Consider the following 21,957-nt stretch of genomic DNA (forward strand, 5'->3'; position numbering starts at 1 on the left):
TGGAGGTAGAGGATATATTGAGAGAGACATGGGGTGAGAAATAGGGTAGTGCATTGGATATGCTGAATTTGAAGAATTGTAATAAATATATAGATCCCTAAGTACTTGGAAGATATAGTGTGTGTGTGTGTGTGTCCGCGTGTGTGTGTGTGTCCGCGTGTGTGTGTGTCCGCGTGTGTGTGTGTCCGCGTGTGTGTGTGTGTCCACGTGTGTGTGTGTGTGTGTGTGTCCACGTGTGTGTGTGTGTGTGTGTGTGTGTGTCCACGTGTGTGTGTGTGTCTGTGTCCGCGTGTGTGTGTGTGTGTCCGCGTGTGTCCGCGTGTGTGTCCACGTGTGTGTCCGTGTGTGTGTGTCCGCGTGTGTGTGTGTGTCCGCGTGTGTGGGTGTCCGTGTGTGTGTGTGTGTGTCCGTGTGTGTGTGTGTCCGCTAAAAGATTCAAAGCTGGAAGCAGAACAATAGTTGCTGACATGTGAAATCACTACACCTATGTGGAATTCCAAGTGATTTTATTTTCAAATGGACGCTTGTGACAGCACACCATTTGGGGCTTGATTGAATGAAGGAACTACCAGTCCCATAATTCCGAGATACCTATTCAGGACAATAATGGAAATAAATAAAGGGTAAACTCTGGTAGTCGTTTGCGTGCTGTTCATTTGTCTCAAGACTGCCCAAGAAGAAGGGAAACAGCCCGAAAAGTGTCAGCGGTAAATGTGATGGAAGAGAGTGTGGAATTCAAGCAACTTTGTGCTGTGCCTCCACACAAGAGGAAACCTTTTCTTGCATCCTAGTGACCGCTCCGGTCACGGATGGCAACCTCACTGAACTTGTGGGTCTGCTGCCGCTAAAAGATTTAAAGCTGGAAGCGGAACAATGGTTGCTGACATGTAAAATCCCTACACCTACGTGGAATTCCAAGTGATTTTATTTTCAAATAGATGCTTGTGGCAGCACCCCATTTGGGGCTTGATTGAATGAAGGAACTACCAGTCCCATAATTCCGAGATACCTATTCAGGACCATAATGGAAATAAATAAAAGGTAAACTCTGGTAGTCGTTTATTTGTCTCAAGACTGCCCATGAAGTAGGGAAACAGCCCAAAATGCGTCAGCGGTAAATGTAATGGAAGCGCAAGTGTAGGATTCCAGCAACTTTGTGCTGTGCCTCCACCCAAGGGGAAATATATATATTTATATTTATTTATTTCATCCCAAAGATACATTAAAATGCACTTAAGCCTCCTGGAAGACCGATCATTTTGGCAGAGCAAAGCCTACTTGAAAAAGCCTCCAAATACATGGACTTGTTTTTACAGGACTTTGTTCACCAGTTGCCTTCATATATAAGAGACACTAGTGATTTTATCTCAAAATTGAAATTTTTTAGATGGAACATGAACTGCTTGTTATTGACGCTTATGTAGTGTCCTTATATACTTGTATTAACCACAAAGACTGGATACGAGCAATTGAATACTATTTGGGAATGAACGAAATGGCTTTGCCCCAACACAACATGATGTTAGTAAATATGATCATTTTTTGTCTGAATAACAATATATTTATGTTCGACATAACCTATTATCAGCAGATGCGAGGAGTCGCGATGGGGGCCAGCTTCTCCCCCAGTTATGCCTTTATGGGCTGGTGGGAGGAGCTGGTCCTCAACAACACTCACAAGCACGTTATGGACACAAATGTAAAATTACTATAGCGATATATCGATGATTTGTTCATTGTGTGTGAGGGCTCCCAAATCAAAGCTATAGACTTTGTTTCAGCTGTAAACAATAACATCAATCGGAGTTTCACATCGACCATTAGTGACAAAAGTATTCACTTCCTGGATTTTGAGATATACCTTAAAGGTAACAAACTTGAAACTAGGGTATATAGGAAGGAAACAGTTAGAAACGCTGTACTCCACTGTTCAAATTTCCATCCCAGACATCTGTTTGACAGTATCCCCTACGGGGAAATGTTGCTCCTTAAAAGAATTTCAGCAACCCCGCAGATCTGGTAAAAGCCCATTTGGAAAGTAAGAAAACATTTCTATCCAGAGGGTACTCAAGAAAAACAGAAGAGGCTGCTATCAGTAAAACACAAAATCTAGACAGAGGTCAGTTACTAACCACCCAAAAAAATAAAAACAAGCAACTAGTCCTAAACAAAATCCCATGGAACTAATAACTAATCGTAGCGTACAGTGCTCAAGAGAAATCAATTAAAAGAATCCTGCAATGCAACTGGCGAGTTATGAAAAGTGACCCAGTCATAGGGGTCAAACTGTCTCCTAAACTAAGCATTACCTACAGAAGGGCCCCTTCGATGTATAGCAGTTTGGTTCCCTAGCAGCCCAGAAACAGTTGATCAACAGAAGTGGTGGTTGCAACCAAATGGATTCACCAAATGTAAGAATTGCAAAGCATGTCAATATGGTATCTTATGGCCTTCAGTGACAAAGAAATCAAAATTAATAAACCCCTTCACTGTAAAACCGACTATGCCATATACATTTTAGAATGCTCCTGTAATCTCAAGTACGTGGGAAGCACTAAACTCCCAGTGAGCAAATGAATCCTGCAGCACATTAATAACTGTGACCCCACGTACCCAGCCGCTAGACTCTTTCGGGAAGTGCATGAGAGCAACCTAAAGCACTTCTAGTACTATTTAATTGACTCCATACCCAACACTAAAAGGGGAGGAGACAGAGAAGGACTACTTAGAAAACTGGAGACTAGGTACATTCTTAACCTGGATAGCAAGAGCCCAGGGGGTTTAAACAACACGGAGCCCCTTTACACCTGCCTGCAATAAGACCTAGTTGCACTAACTTGCTCATTATTCACTGAAACTAAACATAATCTTTTTCTTTTCTAACTGAGCTCCTAAATCTAAAATTAAAAGAAAAATAAGACATAAGACGACCCAGGAATAAATCAGCTATGGCATTAGACCGTACTAGAAGTGGATGGAAGCTGCCAAGCTAACCTTAACCACGAACAATAATGATTTTTAAACACACAATTTTGAATCCTTTTTAGCACCTTAACCTGAGCGGTGTCACTGGGGTAACCTGAGGAAAGTTTACCACTCACTTGCACGAGCACTTTATAAAAAAAAATAGACAGTTCGAATAAACTGTTGGTGGGGGGTCCCGCAACAAAACGGAGAGATGGAGAGAGTAGGAATTATGCATTTAGGCAAGGACATTCCATACTCTGGGTACTTTAGGGAAATGGATTTATCCGTATCATCCTTTTTTGGAAAATATGCATTTTAAATAATGAATATTTATTTATTCGATTATTTATTCTAAGATATGTACTTTTTAGCAGTATTGTTTTGATATTGTTGCATTACATTTTAATATGCAAGAATTATCCCAACATATACACCAAAAATTCACTTTTTACTTGAATATGAAATTTGGGCACCGCAAAACTTCCAATGTAAATGTGACTAACATCCAAAGTGTAACACTCTCTGTAAAATATGTCTGCCATGTCTATGAGGTATCGCCAATCGAAGTACGCACTTGTCTCTTTAAAAGGGTAGTGAAAAAGTAGCAGCGTTGTCATGTGATCAAGGTCCAGCTGGACCAAAATGCATTATGGCCGACAAATAAATCATCTTTGAAGTACATACCCATATATGTCTGAACCTTGTTCAAATATAAAAAAAAATAGAGTGATTGTTTACATTGTATGAGTACCTTTATTTAGGTTTATTAGGGGTTTCGTAGAACTGTTTAACTATCATTATGGATTAATGATTGACTGGTTTAAAATGTATTTCCGGCATCACACACAAAGCAATTGTTTGACCCGAAAGCATCTGCTGTAGATTACTTATTAATGCCCAGGTGCTGAGGGAAACCGGGCCACCCCATTACCACTAGTTTGGTATCTAGGATATGGGCTTAAAAAAACACCCATCTTTCTCATAGGTTCCTGTTGCTGTCCTTAAGAAATCCTGTTCTTTTCATTGGTGAATAAACTTAGTAGTCCCTCTTTTTGGAATTTTGTATCCTCCCATGAGGACTGCCCCTCTTACATGTGTTCTTACTGTTCCAGTTAATTATACTTAGAGAGAACTCTTTTTAGTTAGCCTGCCTGTTTGCTCGTTAACTATTCTGTTTACTTGTGCAATGAAACTTTGGTTGTTTCATTTGCTTGCTGTCCCTTTATCTGCCCGTGCCTCCACCTCATCCCTTCCACAACACTGCTTGCGAGCACCCACCACCCTTCTGAGGCCACTGCTGTTTTGGTAATGTTTTTATTTTTGGTTACTTTACTCATAATTTGCAGTGCAGTGCCCTCGTTTAATATCCCTTTGTGGTCTAGCCCCACACTCCTGCGCGACACTGCTTGCCCGCCCCAGAGATCACTGCATTGCATTCTTATGTTATTTTATATTAAAGGCTTTTATTAATATAGTGCAGCTAGCCATGGGCTCAGGGGAAAATAAAAAATCAGCCCATTATCACAGGATGTTGAGCCAACACTAGACTCAACAAGTCCCTGCACCATATCCTTTGTCTAGCCATGTTGCAGGGTGCAGTACCTTTGTGGCTAAAAGAGGTCCCAAGGGACACCTGATGACAGCTTGTGGTCCTGCACCCTCACAACACTGCTTGATTAAACATGGAGCCAGAACTGCCATTTTCACTCCAAGTGCTAGGCACCATTGCAGGTGTACTACAGAAAAAGACACACAACTGAGTTCTTTATTTTTTTTAAGGTGGGGAGGGCATATCTATTGCAGAGGAAAAAAATACACTGGCATTTATAATGCTAATTGCTCTAACTCCACCAAATGCGAAACCTATTGCATTTCCAATCCTTGTTTATAGTATCTACATTTACAACTAGAACTGAAGAAAAAATTAGAGAAAGTGGGTTCAAATCTCAAAAGTGGGACAATACAGAAAATAGAAAAGTCTTGCAGGCAGATCAATTTGGTAAGAGGATTTTACAGACAATCATTGTTTGAAGCCAATCAATTAAATAGAAACAAGATTTTGCAAATTAGCAGCATTTCTATGTAAACAAAGAGCAAGCATGCATAGTGTGGCAATAATTCAGTGACATTTCCCTTAGAACGCATCTGTAGCTAAAAACAAATGTTTCTAGATTGACATACCTGTCACACTGCTGCATTATAGAGATTTCTTTAATGATTTCCTGAAGGTCCGATTCAACAGGAACTTGTTTGATTGCTACCACTTGGCCAGATTCCTTATGTATCGCTTTGAACACACTGCCATAGGACCTAAAATAGAACAAGGGCAATCAATTTTTACTTTATTACAAATGTAAAAAAAATGTGTACAATAATATCAGAAAGCAAAATAACAATTCACATCCAGTCAATAAGACTTACATGAAATACAAGCATATATGGAAAGATAAGGACACATAGGCGGAGAAAGGAGTAGTAAAGATCAAAGAAAAAATACATAGAGGAAAGGTGTTAAGGAAGATTCTGAAAATAAATATAGCCAGACTCTAACCTTGCGGTGATGGTCCGACCACCGTGGGAGGACAAGTCTTTTGAAATTACCAAAAATGAGGTTAACATGAACAAGGTACCCCAAACCAGTGTCTGATAATGCAAATACCTGGTGAGGGGGAGCAGCAAATACCACCTGAACACATGCAGCTAGCACATTTGAACCATATTCCCACTTTGGAGCAAATTTTCTCTGTCTGGAATTTAACTATTGCCAAAGCAGAATGGCCGATTGGCTCTTCTAAGTCAAAGAAATAAGGGAGGTCTCCTTACAGAACCAATCAGGGACAAGGAGTAGTATCAACACAAAGAGGGGGAGTCCCTATTTTCCAAAACTTGGAAATGTCGTGATAATACCACCCTTAGTGAACATTCAAGCCCATAAATGCAAAAACCACAGTGTTATCAAATACATTCAATTAAGTAAAATACTCAAAACACAATATCCAATGGTAATTGTTTTAAAAAATTGTACAATTTATTCAATATAAAACTAATACATTCAATCACAATTTTGGTGCCTTTAAAATACAGTGTTAAAAATCACATGAAGAGCAGTTAGAAAGCTTTTTTTAAAAAGTTGTCGACGCAGCGTTTCGGTTTTATTATTACACCTTCATCAGGACAAAGCTCTGGTCAAAAAGAAACATACAATTAGAATCATACAGTGATTTACTTTTTATCTTTTTAAACATTATTAATCCAATATACACGTTAGACCATCAGGGATCTTTATACAGTTAACACAATGCATTTGGGGCACTATATTTATATAATTCAAACATATGGTTTTCTAGGGTTGAATCATCACGGATGGGGATATTATCACTAAAAATACACTAGAAGAAAAAGTGCTTGAGAATTGCACAGCCAGGTATCTATCAGTATAGTACTTGCATACCTTGAAATTTGTGTTGATTGGCTCTTCTACCCTTCCACCTATCTGCATCTCTCCCCGGTACCAACTTCCCTGCTGTCTTGTCAAAGTCTGCTACCTTACCTCAAATTACATATGTTAAAAAAGCTACACCTCTGCTGTGTCTCGTGAACAGCTTATAACAATTTATGCAGTAGACTACAAGCTTTCCTTTTTTTCCTAATTTATGGCGAAATGTGCATAATAGAAAACATCAACAGAAGAAAAATAAATTGCAGGGATTCGTCGGTGCGCTAGGTGGCGCACAAGCAAAATGGCCACACTGGAGTGAGGCTCCTGAAACTCGGACAATAAATTCAGACATTTATCCTGCCCAGACGCCTTCAAAGCAGTAATTTGAAGTGGGGCCAAGCGGCGGAATACCAAACCTCCCAGGAGATCTCTTCGTTGGAGCGTAAACAATCAGACACCGCCAAGAACAAAATCCCTCAAAGCTGAAGGCCAGGCGCGTAGCGTCTCGACGCTGGAACCGACTACAGCAAGAGCTGTTACGTGACTCCGAGGACGCACACGTGGGGTCAAGGCCGCAGAACGGAACTCCAAAGGCGGTGGTAGTACACGCAGGAGAACATCGGTGAAAACTGACTGGAGACCACCCCCCTGCAGATTGAGGTAGGGTGGGGTAAAACAAATGGTCTAATTAGCTTCGCGTCTCACCACTGCAGGCCCATGTGAAACGGTGGCCGGAAAAGCTGCATCGCGGCTAGACTCCCAGCAGAGCTGCCCAGGCCGGTGCGTTCGTAGGACGAGGGGGCTGAAAGATTCTTCTGTGCAACGCAAGAGAAGTCTGGCACCAGCCCTTCCATCACAGAGAGGAATTAGCGTTTGGCTCCAATCCATGAGCACTCGCCCACAATAGACAGAGGCAGATCAGCAACCTGCGCCGGATAGAGGCAATATAGAGGTACATAAAAAGGGACCTGGATCTCCACAATTGAGACGTTCTTGACCCCACACAGCAACATAGAGGGAAGGGGACAATGTAATAGGGGGCTTTCACATAGCAACTTACAGAAGAGTAAAAAGACAGAGAGTCCTCTTTACAATACACAGCGTACAGTTGTGCCAGGCGCTGTCATCGCCATGGGAAAGACGGATGGGAAACAGACAAAGGTGACATTTGAAACTAAGAAAATTAATCGACTGCAACAGGATGAATCTGAGCATGGGAATGAGGAGCAATCACAGGATACATCGCAAACTGCAGGAGATGATGTTAAAGGACTCTTGCTGGCAATGCAAAGTAGCCTCGCCTCTTCTGAAAGTAAGATGAAGTCTATGACTACTAGAAGGGATGCCATAGTTCACAATCTGGACAACCATGATGAGCGCATCAAAGAGACAGAGCTGCAAATTTCTGATGCAGGTGCGGCAACACTGCAGAAGCAAGTGGCACAGATGGACAAGCTCCTAAAAGTCATCGCCGATAAAAAAGAGGATTTAGAAGCACGCAGCATAAGGAACAATATACACGTTATTGGTATACCGGAAAGCACCCACACAAGGCCAATGGAGGAGTATATTGAACGTCTGTTGTGTGGTGCAATTGGAGCGGAGTCCTTCGCCTCTCAACTAGTAGTAGAGAGAGATCATCAGTCTCTGGGCCCAAGACCACCTCCAGGGAGCCCGCCCCACCCGATAATCAAGAGACTACTTAACGACTGCAATAGAGACATGGCTCTGAGAATGGCAGAAGAAAAAAAATGACTCATTTGAAGGAAACAAATTCACCATTTATCCTGACTTTACAACCACAGTGCAAGAAGCGAGTGGAAAGTTCATTCCATCAAAATGTAAACTGCGACAGGCACAAATAGATTACGAACTACTTTATCCAGCACGGTTGCGAGTTACGCATCAAGGCAAGCAATACTTTTTCACTATTGCAAAACAAGTGGAAGACTTCTTGAAACGAGTCAAACGTCGAGACACTCTGCGTGCCACCCAGTAACATGGGTCGAAGCCTGCATCTCCAACGGAGGAGTGATTAAGAACACTTGATGGATTGACATACAACAATATACCTCCCCTCCTATTCTCCAAAATATCCTTAATCTCTAAGACCAAAATGCTACGAGAGGAGGGTGAAGGGAGAACACTTTGGGAAGAATGAGCAGAGCCCCAACACACAATAAGTTCATATCTGGGACTGGGTAACTTACTATTCCGAGCACCTCCCCCCTCCCATGGGTACCTTTAACCATTACATCAGGTGGAGGAGAAGAGAGAAATCATGCGAGACCCCTGGTGTACCCCCAAGGGCGATCCCCCTATTGTGGGTTCATATGAAAAAATACTATGTTAGCTGGGGTGTTTTGGGAGGGGGTGGGACAGGAAAAGTTTGTTAGACATGAGACGAGGCATGGTATGATACTTTTGATTTCGCTACAGTATGCACAAGATAGGTTTAGACAAATGATAAGCCTGACAAGTATTATGTATGTGATCGATACATAGCCCAAATTAATGTAGTACAAAAACTACAACTGTTAACAAGGAATGTTAGAGGATTGGGTGTCCCCCACAAATGTCGACAGGTCATTGCATTGTTGGATCGACAGCAGATCCAGGTGGCCATGCTTCAGGAAACTCACCTTGACCCCCGGAAGAATCCCTCCTTTGCTAGTGGGCAGAACACAGGGTCTTTTCCTCGTACTCCTCATATTCCAGAGAGACAGCGATGTTGATAAAGAAACACACCCCATACATTCCATGTGGCATGACACAAGACTAAGACTACTCAGGAAGATATTCATTATGTGGAGCAGATTGGGTTCTGAATCAGTCACCTTGGTGTGCTGCTTTGGGCCTAACATGGACGACCCCGATTTTTATGCCATACTGTGTGGGACAAAAAGTGAAATAGGGTAAGCACACATAATATGGGGAGAAGATCTCAATACTGCACTGAATCCAGAGAAAGATATGTCCAACGCCCTTCCACATCACAATACCAAAACACATACACTACAGCAAGGCATAATATCAGATAATGGGCTTCTGGACGCATGGAGGCATGTACACCTTGAGAAACAAGAGGGCACGTACTTCACTGCTATGCACTCGACATGGGCAAGGCTAGATTATTGGGTGATATCTAGAGGTATGGGACCATTGATAAACACAGTATAACAACTAGCGCGAACATATTCGGATCATTCTCCAGTCCGACTGACCTTATCCTCCCTGGCTTTGGGTATGCCTCATAGAAGCTGGAGACTGATGCCGCTTACATTGTTTGATATGTTTTTTTGGGGTTGAACTGGGGCAAGAAATCACAGAATTCTTTCAGCGGAATCTGGGTCAGTTGCCCGTATCTAGACAGTTTGGGAGGCCTTCAAGGTCACGATCTGTGGCTTCTGAATAGCTTAAAGTTCAGGGGTCCTGCGGGACATCCGATAAACCTTACAGAAACTGGAACTGAAAAGATTAGATGGAGAACTGAAAGATTGTACGAATGGAACATCTCAAAAAGAGTTTGGAGAAAAAATGTCAGAGCATAAAGATACAGCGGAAAGAAAGGTCCGCTTCAGGGGCAAATATTTTGTAGCAAGCAGATATGGGGAGGGGGGACAGCTGAGTAAGGCCCTAGCGTAAGAAATTTCTAAACCCAGATTCTCCAAATTTGTGCTAGAAATTTTAGACAATGAGGGCACCAGACTCATGGACAATGCGGATATACTTAATGCATTTACTTCACACTATGCTAAATGATACAGTACTGGACGACAACGACCGTTAGAGCTGACCAGCTACCTAGATGCAGTAGCGTTGGGATGGTTCGAGAATTCACAGAGGGAATTTTTGGCGGCTCCCTTAGAAGAGGATGAGATACCCCAGGCAATGATGCAAATGAAGTCCAGGAATGGACTTCCGATAGATTTTTACAAAACGTACATTGATCAACTCATACCCATACTGAAACAAGTTTATGAGGAGGCCCAGGAAACTGGCACTCTTCCTCAATCAATGAGGGACAAGCTCATAACATCGCTACCAAAACTTGGGAAACCCACAGGGCACTGTGACCCGTACACCCGATGTCCCTGATTAATAATGACACGAAAATCCCAACCAAGGTACTGGCTAACAGATTAAGCCTGCTAATGGAGAAATTAGTACTATCTGATCAAGCTGGGTTTATTCCAGGGCAAGCAACATCTCATAACTTATGCACCTTATTCTCCATACTTCAAAATGTAGATCCCAAATTGGAGCTCGTGGTGGTCTTTTTAGATACCACAAATGCCTTCGATTCAATAGAATGGGATTATTTGGTGGGAATATTGCAACGTATGGGAATACGAATGGGATTTCTCTCATAGATTACCCTGCTATACCGCTTCCCGACAGCCAGGGTCTTGATCAACGGGCAGCTTTCCTCACCTTTTTCTGTCACATGAAGCACAAGACAAGGGTGTCCGCTATCCCGCTTACTTTTTGCGCTAGCAATTGATCCCCTCGCTGCCAAATTACGACAGCACCTTCAGGAGAAAGCATTGAGGTGACAACTGCGGATGACATTACCCTGTACCTCAGAGATCCGCAACAGAACCCAAATCCCATTTTACGTGAATTCATAAAATTTGGAGAACTCTCAGGGATCCATATCAATTGGGATAAGTCACAAATATTCCCACTTACCCTGTTGTGTTTATATCTAGGACCCTAATTCGATATTCCCGATTTATGCCCTTGTGAGGTTATAATCAATAATATCCTGATAAAGGCATAAGAATCAGATCCATATTCAGTAATAGCCCATGCAGTCCAAAGCACAGCATGGCTACTCCCATCGACTCCTAGAAAGCACAACGCGTTCTTTATACAAACCAAGCCTCCAGCAGCCCGTGAAAATCCCCCATGCTTTTGTTTTGATTTGAACAAGAACTCCTGAAGTCCAGAAAGAACTGTTAGTTCTTAGTGACGTCTTATGTCCAACCTTACGTCAAACCTGGCACCTTCCAGGTATAAAATACCAACAGTTGCCTTAAGCAAGGACACAGTGGTTTGGAGCAGAGCGGCCATCTACTTGCCCGAGAGCCCAGCTGATGCGAGAGCCCACGGAAGCCGCCCCTCCCGTTTGACGCACTGAGACAGACGCTGTCTTTTTCTCCAGCCGAGAAAATCCAGCTCCGGTTTTTCCAGTCTACCCTTGCGGGTTGCTGGGAGATCGAGTCCTGAGGAAAGAGATACCAGACCTCCCACATTTTATTACCAAGGTAAGGAGCTGACTAAACCCTTAAGAGAATTCTTGATGCAGATTCTTGCAATCTTAAACAACTTAACTTAAACTGCTACTTACTAATCCCTTCCCAAGTATTAGGCTTAGGTCAGGTACACCGGGGTAGGCTTCGTTAGAAGCACCACTTGAGTACGTTAGTCAATGTATTTATGTATGTATATATTTTATCCATTTTAAAGTATAATATGGCTAAGAAACCATATCAATGCTTTTACAGTATTATTTCCTAATACTACTTTTACTGTACGCACTTTACTTTATTATAAGTATTGCAATTGTGGCAATTCATTTCTCTTGCATGAGAAAGAAGACTGCTCAATAAATAACACCATTTATTGAAAACGCCCTTCTCTCTATTTCTCTGCACTCTGGTGAAACTAAGTATGCACAGTTGACTGAGCGAAATAGCTGTCTATTGTTTTCACACGACTCTAGAGATACACTCTTATTCTGAGGGAGCAAAGTTGTCATGTTTATGCGGTTGTCGGAAACTGAATCCCTTCTTGTCTGAGCCAGGGAAGTTCATCCCTCCCTATTCATTCAAGAAAGTTTCCAGTGACCTCTGAGCTAGCTGGCGCAAACCTAAATTAAGTTTAACATAGTCAGTAGAGACCTAGATGACCTCAGTCCTACGTCTACACTGCTGTTTATGTTATTCCAATGCGCAGAGCCTATTGGGAAAATAGGAACTACACTACAACCCCTGCTGCGAAACCTTTTCCTCTTGACTTACCGATCTAATACGTCTTAACTAGGGTAAGGCCTTAGAACATATCACAAATTGTGTCACACTCTGGATCTCGCTGCCCCTATCTTTGGCGGGTAGAACGTCCTAGATAAAAATGGTGATACTGCCCAGGTTACTATATCTGTTCACAAATATTCCATATCACCCGGGTAGGCATTTTTTGTCGGCTCTGTTACAAAGTTAATTAGGCTGACCTGGGGAGGCAAACAACAGAGGCTAAAATGGGAAACACTCACCAAGCTTTACTCCCAGGGGGGATTTGATGTCCCTAACTTGGAACTGTACTATCACTGCACCCAGGCTCATTATGCACAGTATTGGTTTCACCCTCCCAAATATATGCCACAATATAAATATATGGCTTGCGGATCCAATTCCACTGGCGGTCATAATACTCAGTACTCCTAAACCCCGGGAGAAAGAAACTACACCACGTGTACAGTGAGGGCGTGGAAACATATAGCTGATATGTTCGAGGGATATACCCTCCCTTACTCCTATTAGTATACTACCCACACATACAAGTGCCTAAAGAAACTGCATTCAAAAACATCAACAAAAAGACCGATATATCATGTTGGGGAGATCTCTACCAGGACGGGAAATTTCGCACATTAGATTAAATATTTATTTAAAAAACACCCACTCCTATGGATATATTAGTATATGTACGATTGAGACAAGGAGTAAAAGAAAATACGCCAACATATCCGTTAAAACCACCGACATTGCCCCCACTGCAAATGATACTACAATCTGAAATGTCGGCTCATGCAGTCTCTACACTGTACCACAGTGTGCACACCAGTCAAGTAGATAGCCACTGTCCTGCAAGGGTACAATGGGTCAAGGATCTAGGATATGAAATGACAGATGCACAATGGACACTGTGCATCTGTGGTACTCAAACAGAGCAGGTATCGACGCGTAGCCGGTTACGGATCATTCATTTTAAATTTCTCTACCGCACTTACTACACGACCACTAAAATGTACAAGTTTAAGCTGAGGGACAGTGACAGGTGTGACAGATGTGGGGGAAGGAGCAGATTTCTTACATTTAGCCTGGAACTGCACTAAGATTAGTGAATATTGGCAACCGGTTTTTAGAGCAATGGAGCGAATGACATCACAAAAGATAGAACCATCCCCGGCTATAGCCCTATTGGGATATACTGATCAAATGGAAAGGAGTTATCGAAAATACATCTCAATTGGTTTCCTCATGGCTAAACGCAGACTTGCATGTAGATGGGGACCGGGGAGAGCTCCTAAGTTTAAGGAATGGATAAGGGACTTATCATTCGGTCAAGAAAAACTGCTTATATATGACTTAGTAAGTAATTTTTATTTGCACAGTTAATTAAAACCAATGCAATGCAATACAAAACATAAAAATTGAAGCACAGTGTAAAATCACATATGTTTAAAACCATCATTGTATGAACATTTATGTTCTTTTCTTAGTAATTTTAAAATCATATCAGCCATTCAGTTATCTCTCAGTATTTGATATTAAGTATGATTTGTGTTACAAGACAAGTTGGAACCAAGTCAATTCAATATTCTGGACCTGGCATTTTGTCCCCCACAGCCTTCAAAAATTTTACCAGGCTGCAGCTCAATTGAGGGACCTGAGATGAAAAGCATGTTAGTACTGCACTTCTTCGTGTACGTATCCCAAGCCGAATAAAGTGTTGTTTTAAAAGGAATTTCCTCTCATCCAGCAATTTCTCGCAAGAGCATAGTAAGTGAATCATGTCTTCTTCTCTATGACCGCATAGCCGGCATGACAAACCTGCTTTCTTTTTTAACCAGTGCGGGAAATGCTGGATGCAGGGTAGCAGCCCAAATCTGTATTTTAAGAAGCACATTTTTGTCTTTTTTTGCATAGCCCAAGCCCAAATAGTTCTGAGGAGCTTTTGCCGAGAAAGAATTCAAAATCATCCAAGCATGCGTTCTCTTTGCAAAAACTGTTTTGTCTTGTACCCACGACTGGTGTTTGATAGTTTTCTTAACCAGTTTATTGAAGGTTTTATGGTCTAAGGAGGATGCCCAGAGCTGTTCCAGCCCGGTGTTTACAAGACTTTTTGCAAGATATTTGGCTGCAGGCGAGGTCGAAGTCTGCTCTATTTCCCTCCATAGATGATCGTTCAAGGTTCCCTGTGCAGATTTCCTCACTTTGTCCCATACACAGATGTAGGCCCCCTGGCGTCCCAGGAGCTGTTGTTGAATGCCAAACTCCAGCCTAATCTGTGATGGGGAGGTCCACTTAGGAAGACTAAAGATGATTCTATATGCGGCTGTGATTGTATTGTCAAGTATTATTGCATCTCTGCCTCATAAAACCTCGCTTCCATAAGTGATTGTTGGCAGAAGTTTTGCTCGGATAGCTTGTACCAGTGGTGTTAATGATTGGCTAGATAGCTTGTTATTCAAGGTTTTTAAAGCAATTGCCAGAGCTATCCCTTTGCCTTTGATGCAAGACCTTTGTGCAATGAATCGGCCGCCGTTGTCAATTTTCACGCCTAGATATTTATATATTGACGTATCTTTAATGCGAGATTTGTTCCAGAGCCACGTGAAGGTTTTTCTTTTTCTTTTACTGATGGTCATAGATTGAGTTTTCTCAAGGTTAACTATTAGATCATTTGCCTCAGAATAGCTCTGAGTGATGTTCAGGAGTCTTTGAAGCCCTACTTTAGTATGGCTTATGAGAACAATGTCGTCCGCATATAAGAGGCATGGTATACTAAGCCCTCCTAGTTTGGGGGCCTGTGAGTTGCAGTCAATCAGATTTGGCGCCAGGTCACCCAAGAACAGGTTGAACAATGTTGGGGCCAGGACGCAACCCTGCTTGAGGCCATTGTTTGTCGGTATGCGCCTGGACAGCAATGAGCCGTCCCCACCTTTATTCGTATCCAGGTCTCCGTGTGCAGGTTTATTAACAGGTCGCAGCTTTTCAAGGAATATTAAATTAAGTTAGATTCCAAGCTCTACTTGGGGATTCTGGTGGTAGCTGTTTCTTCCAGTGCGTGGAAATTATGAAAATTGGGTTTTAATACATAATCAAAATCGCTGCCAAGGCGGTGCAGCAGGCGGGGGGTCAGAGTACCTCTTCCTAGCAGCTCACCTCTGAAAGTAATTAATCGGGGTTTTTTTGACACAGCGCATTCGTGACGTACGTGAGCTGCTAGGAAGAGGTACTCTGACCCCCCGCCTGCTGCACCGTCCTGATAAAATTAATTTTCAGGCTTCTACAAAAGCGACGAATGCGCGGTGTCAAAAAAACCCCGATTAATTACTTTCAGACAATTTTTCCTACCATAGCGACGAACGCGCCTTGGCAGCGATTTTGATTATGTATTAAAACCCAATTTTCATAATTTCCACGCACTGGAAGAAACAGCTACCACCAGAATCCCCAAGTAGAGCTTGGAATCTAACTTAATTTAATATTCCTTGAAAAGCTGCGACATGCGCCCAGCTGCTCTGCACAAGTGACCATCCTTGCCCTTTCCCTTGGCAAGTTTCAGGAGGCTCAACTGTCCTGATGAAGATCTAAAATAATATAGATCGAAACGCCGTCGACCTACCCAAGGAATTTCACGTGTATCATTGTAGATAATTGTTGTGTGTGTTTATCCTTGTTGTGTGTGACAGTTCGTTCACTTTGTTCACTTATGTCACGTCCTGCACCGTACTACTCACCTGAGCACCTGAAATACAGTGTATATATATATTTTTTAATATTTTGTGTTTTGATATAAGAAAAGAGTAAAAATAAATAACTCATTGTTCCTACTACCAATGCTCCCTAGCGATGCATACAAGTAATGGATATTTATGTGCCAATGTCTCAATATTTTCACTAGAGTAATGTTCAATAAAAATTATTTTAAAACAAATTTCAGGGACTAGTCTCATCCTCAAATTACATCCAAAACCTAAAATTTGAAATAATAAATTTGCCACTTAACCATACTGTAATCTCAGAGTACGAGTCCTTGGTTCTGTTTCAATGGATTATCACATTATATTTTGCAATCCACACAAACAATAGCAAGAACTGCACACCTTTTAATAATTCCTATACTTAACCTGATTTTAAACAGATCACCAGAAGAATGAAACACATATTAACAGGATTTTCACTAAAAACTAACTGAAAATTACGTTTCCTCATGCAGTCTTGAGATGATATGTGAGACACGGCAAAAATACTCAGTAATTTTTCAATATAATAACCTCGAGCCACACCCCTCTAAGCATCTTACATCTTCTTTAACTTCCATGGAGAGTCAGGACACTAACCTTGACAGAGAAGCACCAGTGACTATAGAGAAATAGAATAGACACAGAAGCTCCAAATAATGGCAATAATCTGAACATTTGGTATTATGACTGAAATCTTAAGTACGTTAACCTGCCTTGTACTGATCACTGTGTAATGAGGTTACAAATGATTAATATGGCAGAAAACAACATTATCAAGAGAGCTTGTAGAAATTATGAGCCACACGATTTACCCCACAATATTAGGATAAGTCAATCAAACATCCATGGGCATTCCCTCCATCCTATCGGAAATGCACAGAAAGATGTGGTGACATTCTTTAGCTTCGCTCGGTGTGATAGCATTGAAATACTATCTTGCAGGCTTGCTGCGAATTCTTGGTGGATGGCCATGAGTGGATCCAACTTCGTCATATTCACCCTCTTTGTTTATCATTAATATTCTAGCCCAAGTATTAACTATGTTGTTTCATGCACTCTCAATTGTTGGGCCAGATTCACTAACAATTAGTGCGCCTCCGGTTCACTGAGGAGGGAAAAATGTTGGATTATCAGTTGTAAACTTCAAATTCTAATTCACAGAATCAGTATTTGTTATCTTGTATAAAATGCAAATCCTCCTAATGATGGAGACCTACCCAATTAATGTTTACTCTCACATTTTTCCCCGACTGACAAGGTGATATGTTTAAGTGTTATGTTTAAAATGTACACATAGGGGGGGCGTGGCCGGGCAAGATGGCCGAACGGTTGTGATCCGTCTCGGCTCCCGGTCCGCGCGCACTTCAGGAGCACTTAGCGCCAGTCCCTCGGGGCCTGCAATTGGTAAAATTTGACGGCAGATCATGTAAGGCACAATCTGCTGGCGCTTACCTCCCCTTGCAGCTGCAGGAGCATCCGCGTCCCGGCCCGGTGAGGCTCTCGGATCCAAGAGCTAAAATGGCGGCTGCCGATCATTCCTGAACATCGGCTCCGTGGACCTGAGTGCCCCTTCGTCGACTCCCGCGCCAGAGGTGAGCTGATCTCCAGAGGGGTGTCAGGAGGCACTACCTGCTCTTCAGTGAGGAGTACACCCGACAGGGGCGCATTGCGGGACAGGGGCGCCATGCAGGCCGATGCCTGACTCTGCAATGGCGCCGCTCGTACGTCAACGGTGCTGACTCCTGCAAACTCCTGAGGCCTGGTGGCGTGTGGATGGCCCTGGGAGTGACAGCGAGAGTTTCAACACGCGCCCTGGTCCTCTCCTGCGGAGCCCGCCATACGGCACTACCTCAAGGACCGCCTGCCTTACTCCAAGATGGCGGCGCCTGCAGATCACCAATACTACTGACTCAGCCTGCTCAACCAGTGTGCGGCTAGAGCTTCTGCTTCGCTTGGTGGGTCCTGTCCTGAAGCATTCGCCCTGTAGGAGGCAGACATCCTGCTCCTCTGTGCCCTGCGTTAGCTCAGGGTCTTGCTTCTGGGGTTAGTGGACATATTCCCTGCATGGCCTCCGCAGCTCTTTTACTACCCATTTAGGCCACTGGCTGCTTGAAGACACCTCACATTTACCTCCTCCGTGGCTCGTCTGGGCCCTCTTTCCTAGGTCCCTTGCCTCTGGCCTCACAACCAAGGCTCCAGCCCCACTACCAGCCACATGTAGTTTGAGACCGCTGCGACAACGGCCAGTGGGGGCCCCCTGGGGAAGTCCCGTGTGCTGCCTAAGAAAATGACGACTAGAACATCTGCTAAGGTCTCTGACTTTTTCCTGACCTCAGAGAAGCACCCAGCCCTACGCGAATACGACGCAGCGTCCGACATGGCTCTCACGGAGGCAGACTTTTTAGCGATGTTTAAGAATTTAAAATCTGAGCTGCGTAAAGACCTGGGACATGACATTAAATCTTCCATAGAACAGCTACGGACTGACTTGAACTAAAAGCTACTGTTTGTAAAAGTGAACAGTAATTTTACACTGATTGATTCATAAAATATCTTAATTTAAACAATTCATAATTTCATTTCTTGAATACAGAATATATTCTCTTCAACGCGTTTCGTCCGATTGTCTTCCTCAGGAATTCTGCATTTTCTTTTTTTACATAGACATTAACTATAATGATGAGAGAAATTACTGTCATGTGTTATATGTAAAAAAAATTGTAAAAAAAACAAAAATGTTTTGATAAAATGTATAAATGAAATAAGATATAAGAAAAAAACCTATATACTTTTAAAAAATAAAATAGAAACGTTTAACAGAAGCTAGTTGGTGGAAATCAGTCTATTAAAAAACAACGTCTTGCTTACTCAGAAGTAAATGTGCACGTAACCCGGGGTGTACGGTTCACTGGTACAAACAGTACTATACCTTGCTAGGGTTTATCCTTTAAGGCAGGGGCCCCGATTTTCCAAAATAAATTGAACTAAAAGCTAACCTCTCTCCAACAGGATGTCGACTCGGTGGGTACGCGGGTGGTGGACTTAGAGGTGCACTCTCAAGATCAAGACAAACTCACTTCCGAACTTCGAGATGAAGTGCAATCCCTCCGAGACAAGGTACAAGATGGAGGACCTTGAAAATAGGGCTCGAAGAGAGAACATATGCGTCAAGGACTTGGAAGAAGGAGCGGAGGGGCCGGATCTGGGGGCCTTCCTGGAGGGTCTCTTCATAGAAATCCTGAGCCCTCAAATCCTCAAGATAAAACTCAAATGAGTACATAGAGTGGGAGCCCTCCAACACGGCGAAAAGAGAAGACCTCGGGACATCCTGGCAAAATTCCATTCTTTAAGGTGAAAGAGGCAGTCCTCGGTGCAGCCAGGCTGAAGGGTTCCATCTCCTTTCATACTACCCCTAAAGGGATGTTAAGGATGTGTTTCATGTTCTTTCTGCAATAGTTTAGACTTTGTTTTTACTGTTTTTTGGGGGTTGGGGATGGGTGGGGCATGGTGGCGGTTTTTTAATGTCTTGTGAAGTACGGCTACTGGGTTGCACAACACCTTTTCATTGCATTGCGGTGGGTGGGACGAATTGCCCGGGTCCAATGTCTGCTGTGGGCCTAGTAGGTCTGGCGAGGCTCTTATTGCAACGTTTCTTTTTTCCCACAATGACGATCACCATAGGTACATGGAACGTCAAAGGTCTTAACTCCCCTCAGAAACGCCAGAAGATTTGGAAATATATCGTAGATCACCACCTTGATATCGTAGCCCTCCAAGAAACCCACTGCATTAGATCTGAAGACGCAAGGCTTCGCCACAAACAATACCCATTGATTTACAGGTCTTTCGCTATAACGAAACACAGGTGGGTTGCCTTATTGTTTCATTCCTCCACCAAATTTCAACCGCTGGATGTACAACAGGACAGGGATGGGCGTTGGGTTATGGTTAAGAGTCAGCTGCGAGGGAAACTCAATACATTAGTAGCAGTATATGCCCCCAATACTGTCCAGACCGCTTTCCTATACACCTTTTTGGGGAAACTACTGGATTTTACAGAAGGACAACTAATTCTCATGGGTGATTTTAATTTAACTTGGTGTAAGGAATTGGATAGTACCAACCCTCAGCGCACGGGAACGAGGTCCTTTCTAGCGGACACACAGCAACAAATTCACAATATGGGTCTTTTAGATTCCTGGCGCACCCTCTACCCCACATCCCGTGACTTCACATTCTATTCCCACGTGCACCAAACTTACTCTCCACTGGATTACATTTTTATCAGCCTATCACTCCTGGGCGACCTTCAAGATGCCAAGCTATGGTCTATCTCTGACCATAGCCTCCTTGCGATCTCCTTGTCGTGGAGGATCAGCACCTCTACGTCCCCCAGGTGGTACTTACCGTCTGCTCTTGCCCGTGATAAGGACTCCTGTACTAAACTAAGAGAGGCTATCACCGAATTCTTTGATATCAATAACCCACGACAACACATCAGAATTTACCACCTGGGATGCTTTTAAATCGGTCTTCCGGGGGAAGTGTATCTCCCTAAACTCTGCATTAAATTCGCAACGAGCTAAGGAAAGGGAAGCACTAGAATCGGAGTTGGCTTCCGTAGAACAAAACCATAAACTAAACCCCACTAGGCAGACCTTCCGCAATCTCTCAGCTCTGAGGGGTAAATTACGAGCCATCTATTTTAATAGGGCGGAACTTACACTATTGAAACTGCGTCAACTGACTTACTCCCAGGACAATAAGATTGGTAAACACCTCGCTCGACAACTCAAGGATAAGCGAGTACAGGAGTATATTGGGGGCATCCGGGATCCACAGGGTGCGCTATCCCATAGCGATGAGGAAAAAGCAGAACTCTTTGGGTCGTTTTATAAAGCCTTGTACTCTGGCGACCTTTTAGATCCTGTAGCTCAACATGAATACTTAAGATCCCTTCAGCTTCCACAGTTCTCCCCGGAGTGGAATGAACTCTTTACAGCTCCTATCACTTGTGAAGACATTACCATGGCGATTAAGGCGCTCAAGCTACATAAAGCCCCTTGCCCAGATGGGTTTAGAGCCCTATTTTATAAGACCTTTGCCCCAGACATCATCCCTCACCTTACGAGACTCTTCAATAAGATGGCAGAGGAGGGTTCCACTTCCGATTCATTATCGGAAGCAGTAATTACTGTTATCCCCACCCAGGGAAAGACCCTGAAGCTTGCACCTCTTATAGGCCTATCGCCCTCCTTAACCCTGATGCAAAGTTGTATTCATCCATCTTGGCCAGGCGATTAAATGACCTCATGCCCGACCTTATACACCCGGACCAATCTGGTTTCCTCAAAGGGCGTCAAACTCACGACAACACACGTCGCATTGTCCACCTTGTCGAGAAGGCCAATAGATACCGGATCCCCGCGGTCCTGGTGGGGCTGGACGCGGAGAAGGTTTTCGACAGGGTGGATTGGGAGTTCCTGTTCCATACCATGTCAGCTTTCGGCTTCGATCCCAGATTCCTCACTATGTTCCGGGCTAACTATCTTCGACCTTGTTCCCGTGACTTGGTTAAGGGTACACAATCAACCTCTTTTTTCCACTCTAGAGGCACCAGACAGGGTTGCCCTCTTTCCCCCCTCATTTTTGCCCTTAGCATTGAGCCCCTGGCCGCATCAGTTAAAGCAAACCCTGCAATTCAGGAGATTCCTTTCACAGGGGAACAACATAAAATCTCCCTATTTGCTGATGATGTTTTACTATCCCTTACTGACCCGGCAACATCGCTCCC

The 21,957-nt window shown here is 43.2% G+C and overlaps 1 protein-coding gene across 1 annotated transcript in view; it reads right to left on the reverse strand.

Annotated features, from left to right (window-relative positions):
- The window catches only part of STK3 (serine/threonine kinase 3), a 1,148,864-nt gene that overhangs the window by 945,480 nt on the left and 181,427 nt on the right, over nucleotides 1-21,957 (reverse strand). Inside the window, exon 3 of the mRNA XM_086966048.1 lies at nucleotides 5,149-5,277. Within this exon, the coding sequence (XP_086822174.1) occupies nucleotides 5,149-5,277 (129 nt within the window). The remainder of the gene's footprint in view (nucleotides 1-5,148; nucleotides 5,278-21,957) is intronic.

This window comes from Lissotriton vulgaris, chromosome 4_1, assembly GCF_964263255.1.
Source record: "Lissotriton vulgaris chromosome 4_1, aLisVul1.2, whole genome shotgun sequence".
Classification (NCBI taxonomy): Eukaryota; Metazoa; Chordata; class Amphibia; order Caudata; family Salamandridae; genus Lissotriton; species Lissotriton vulgaris.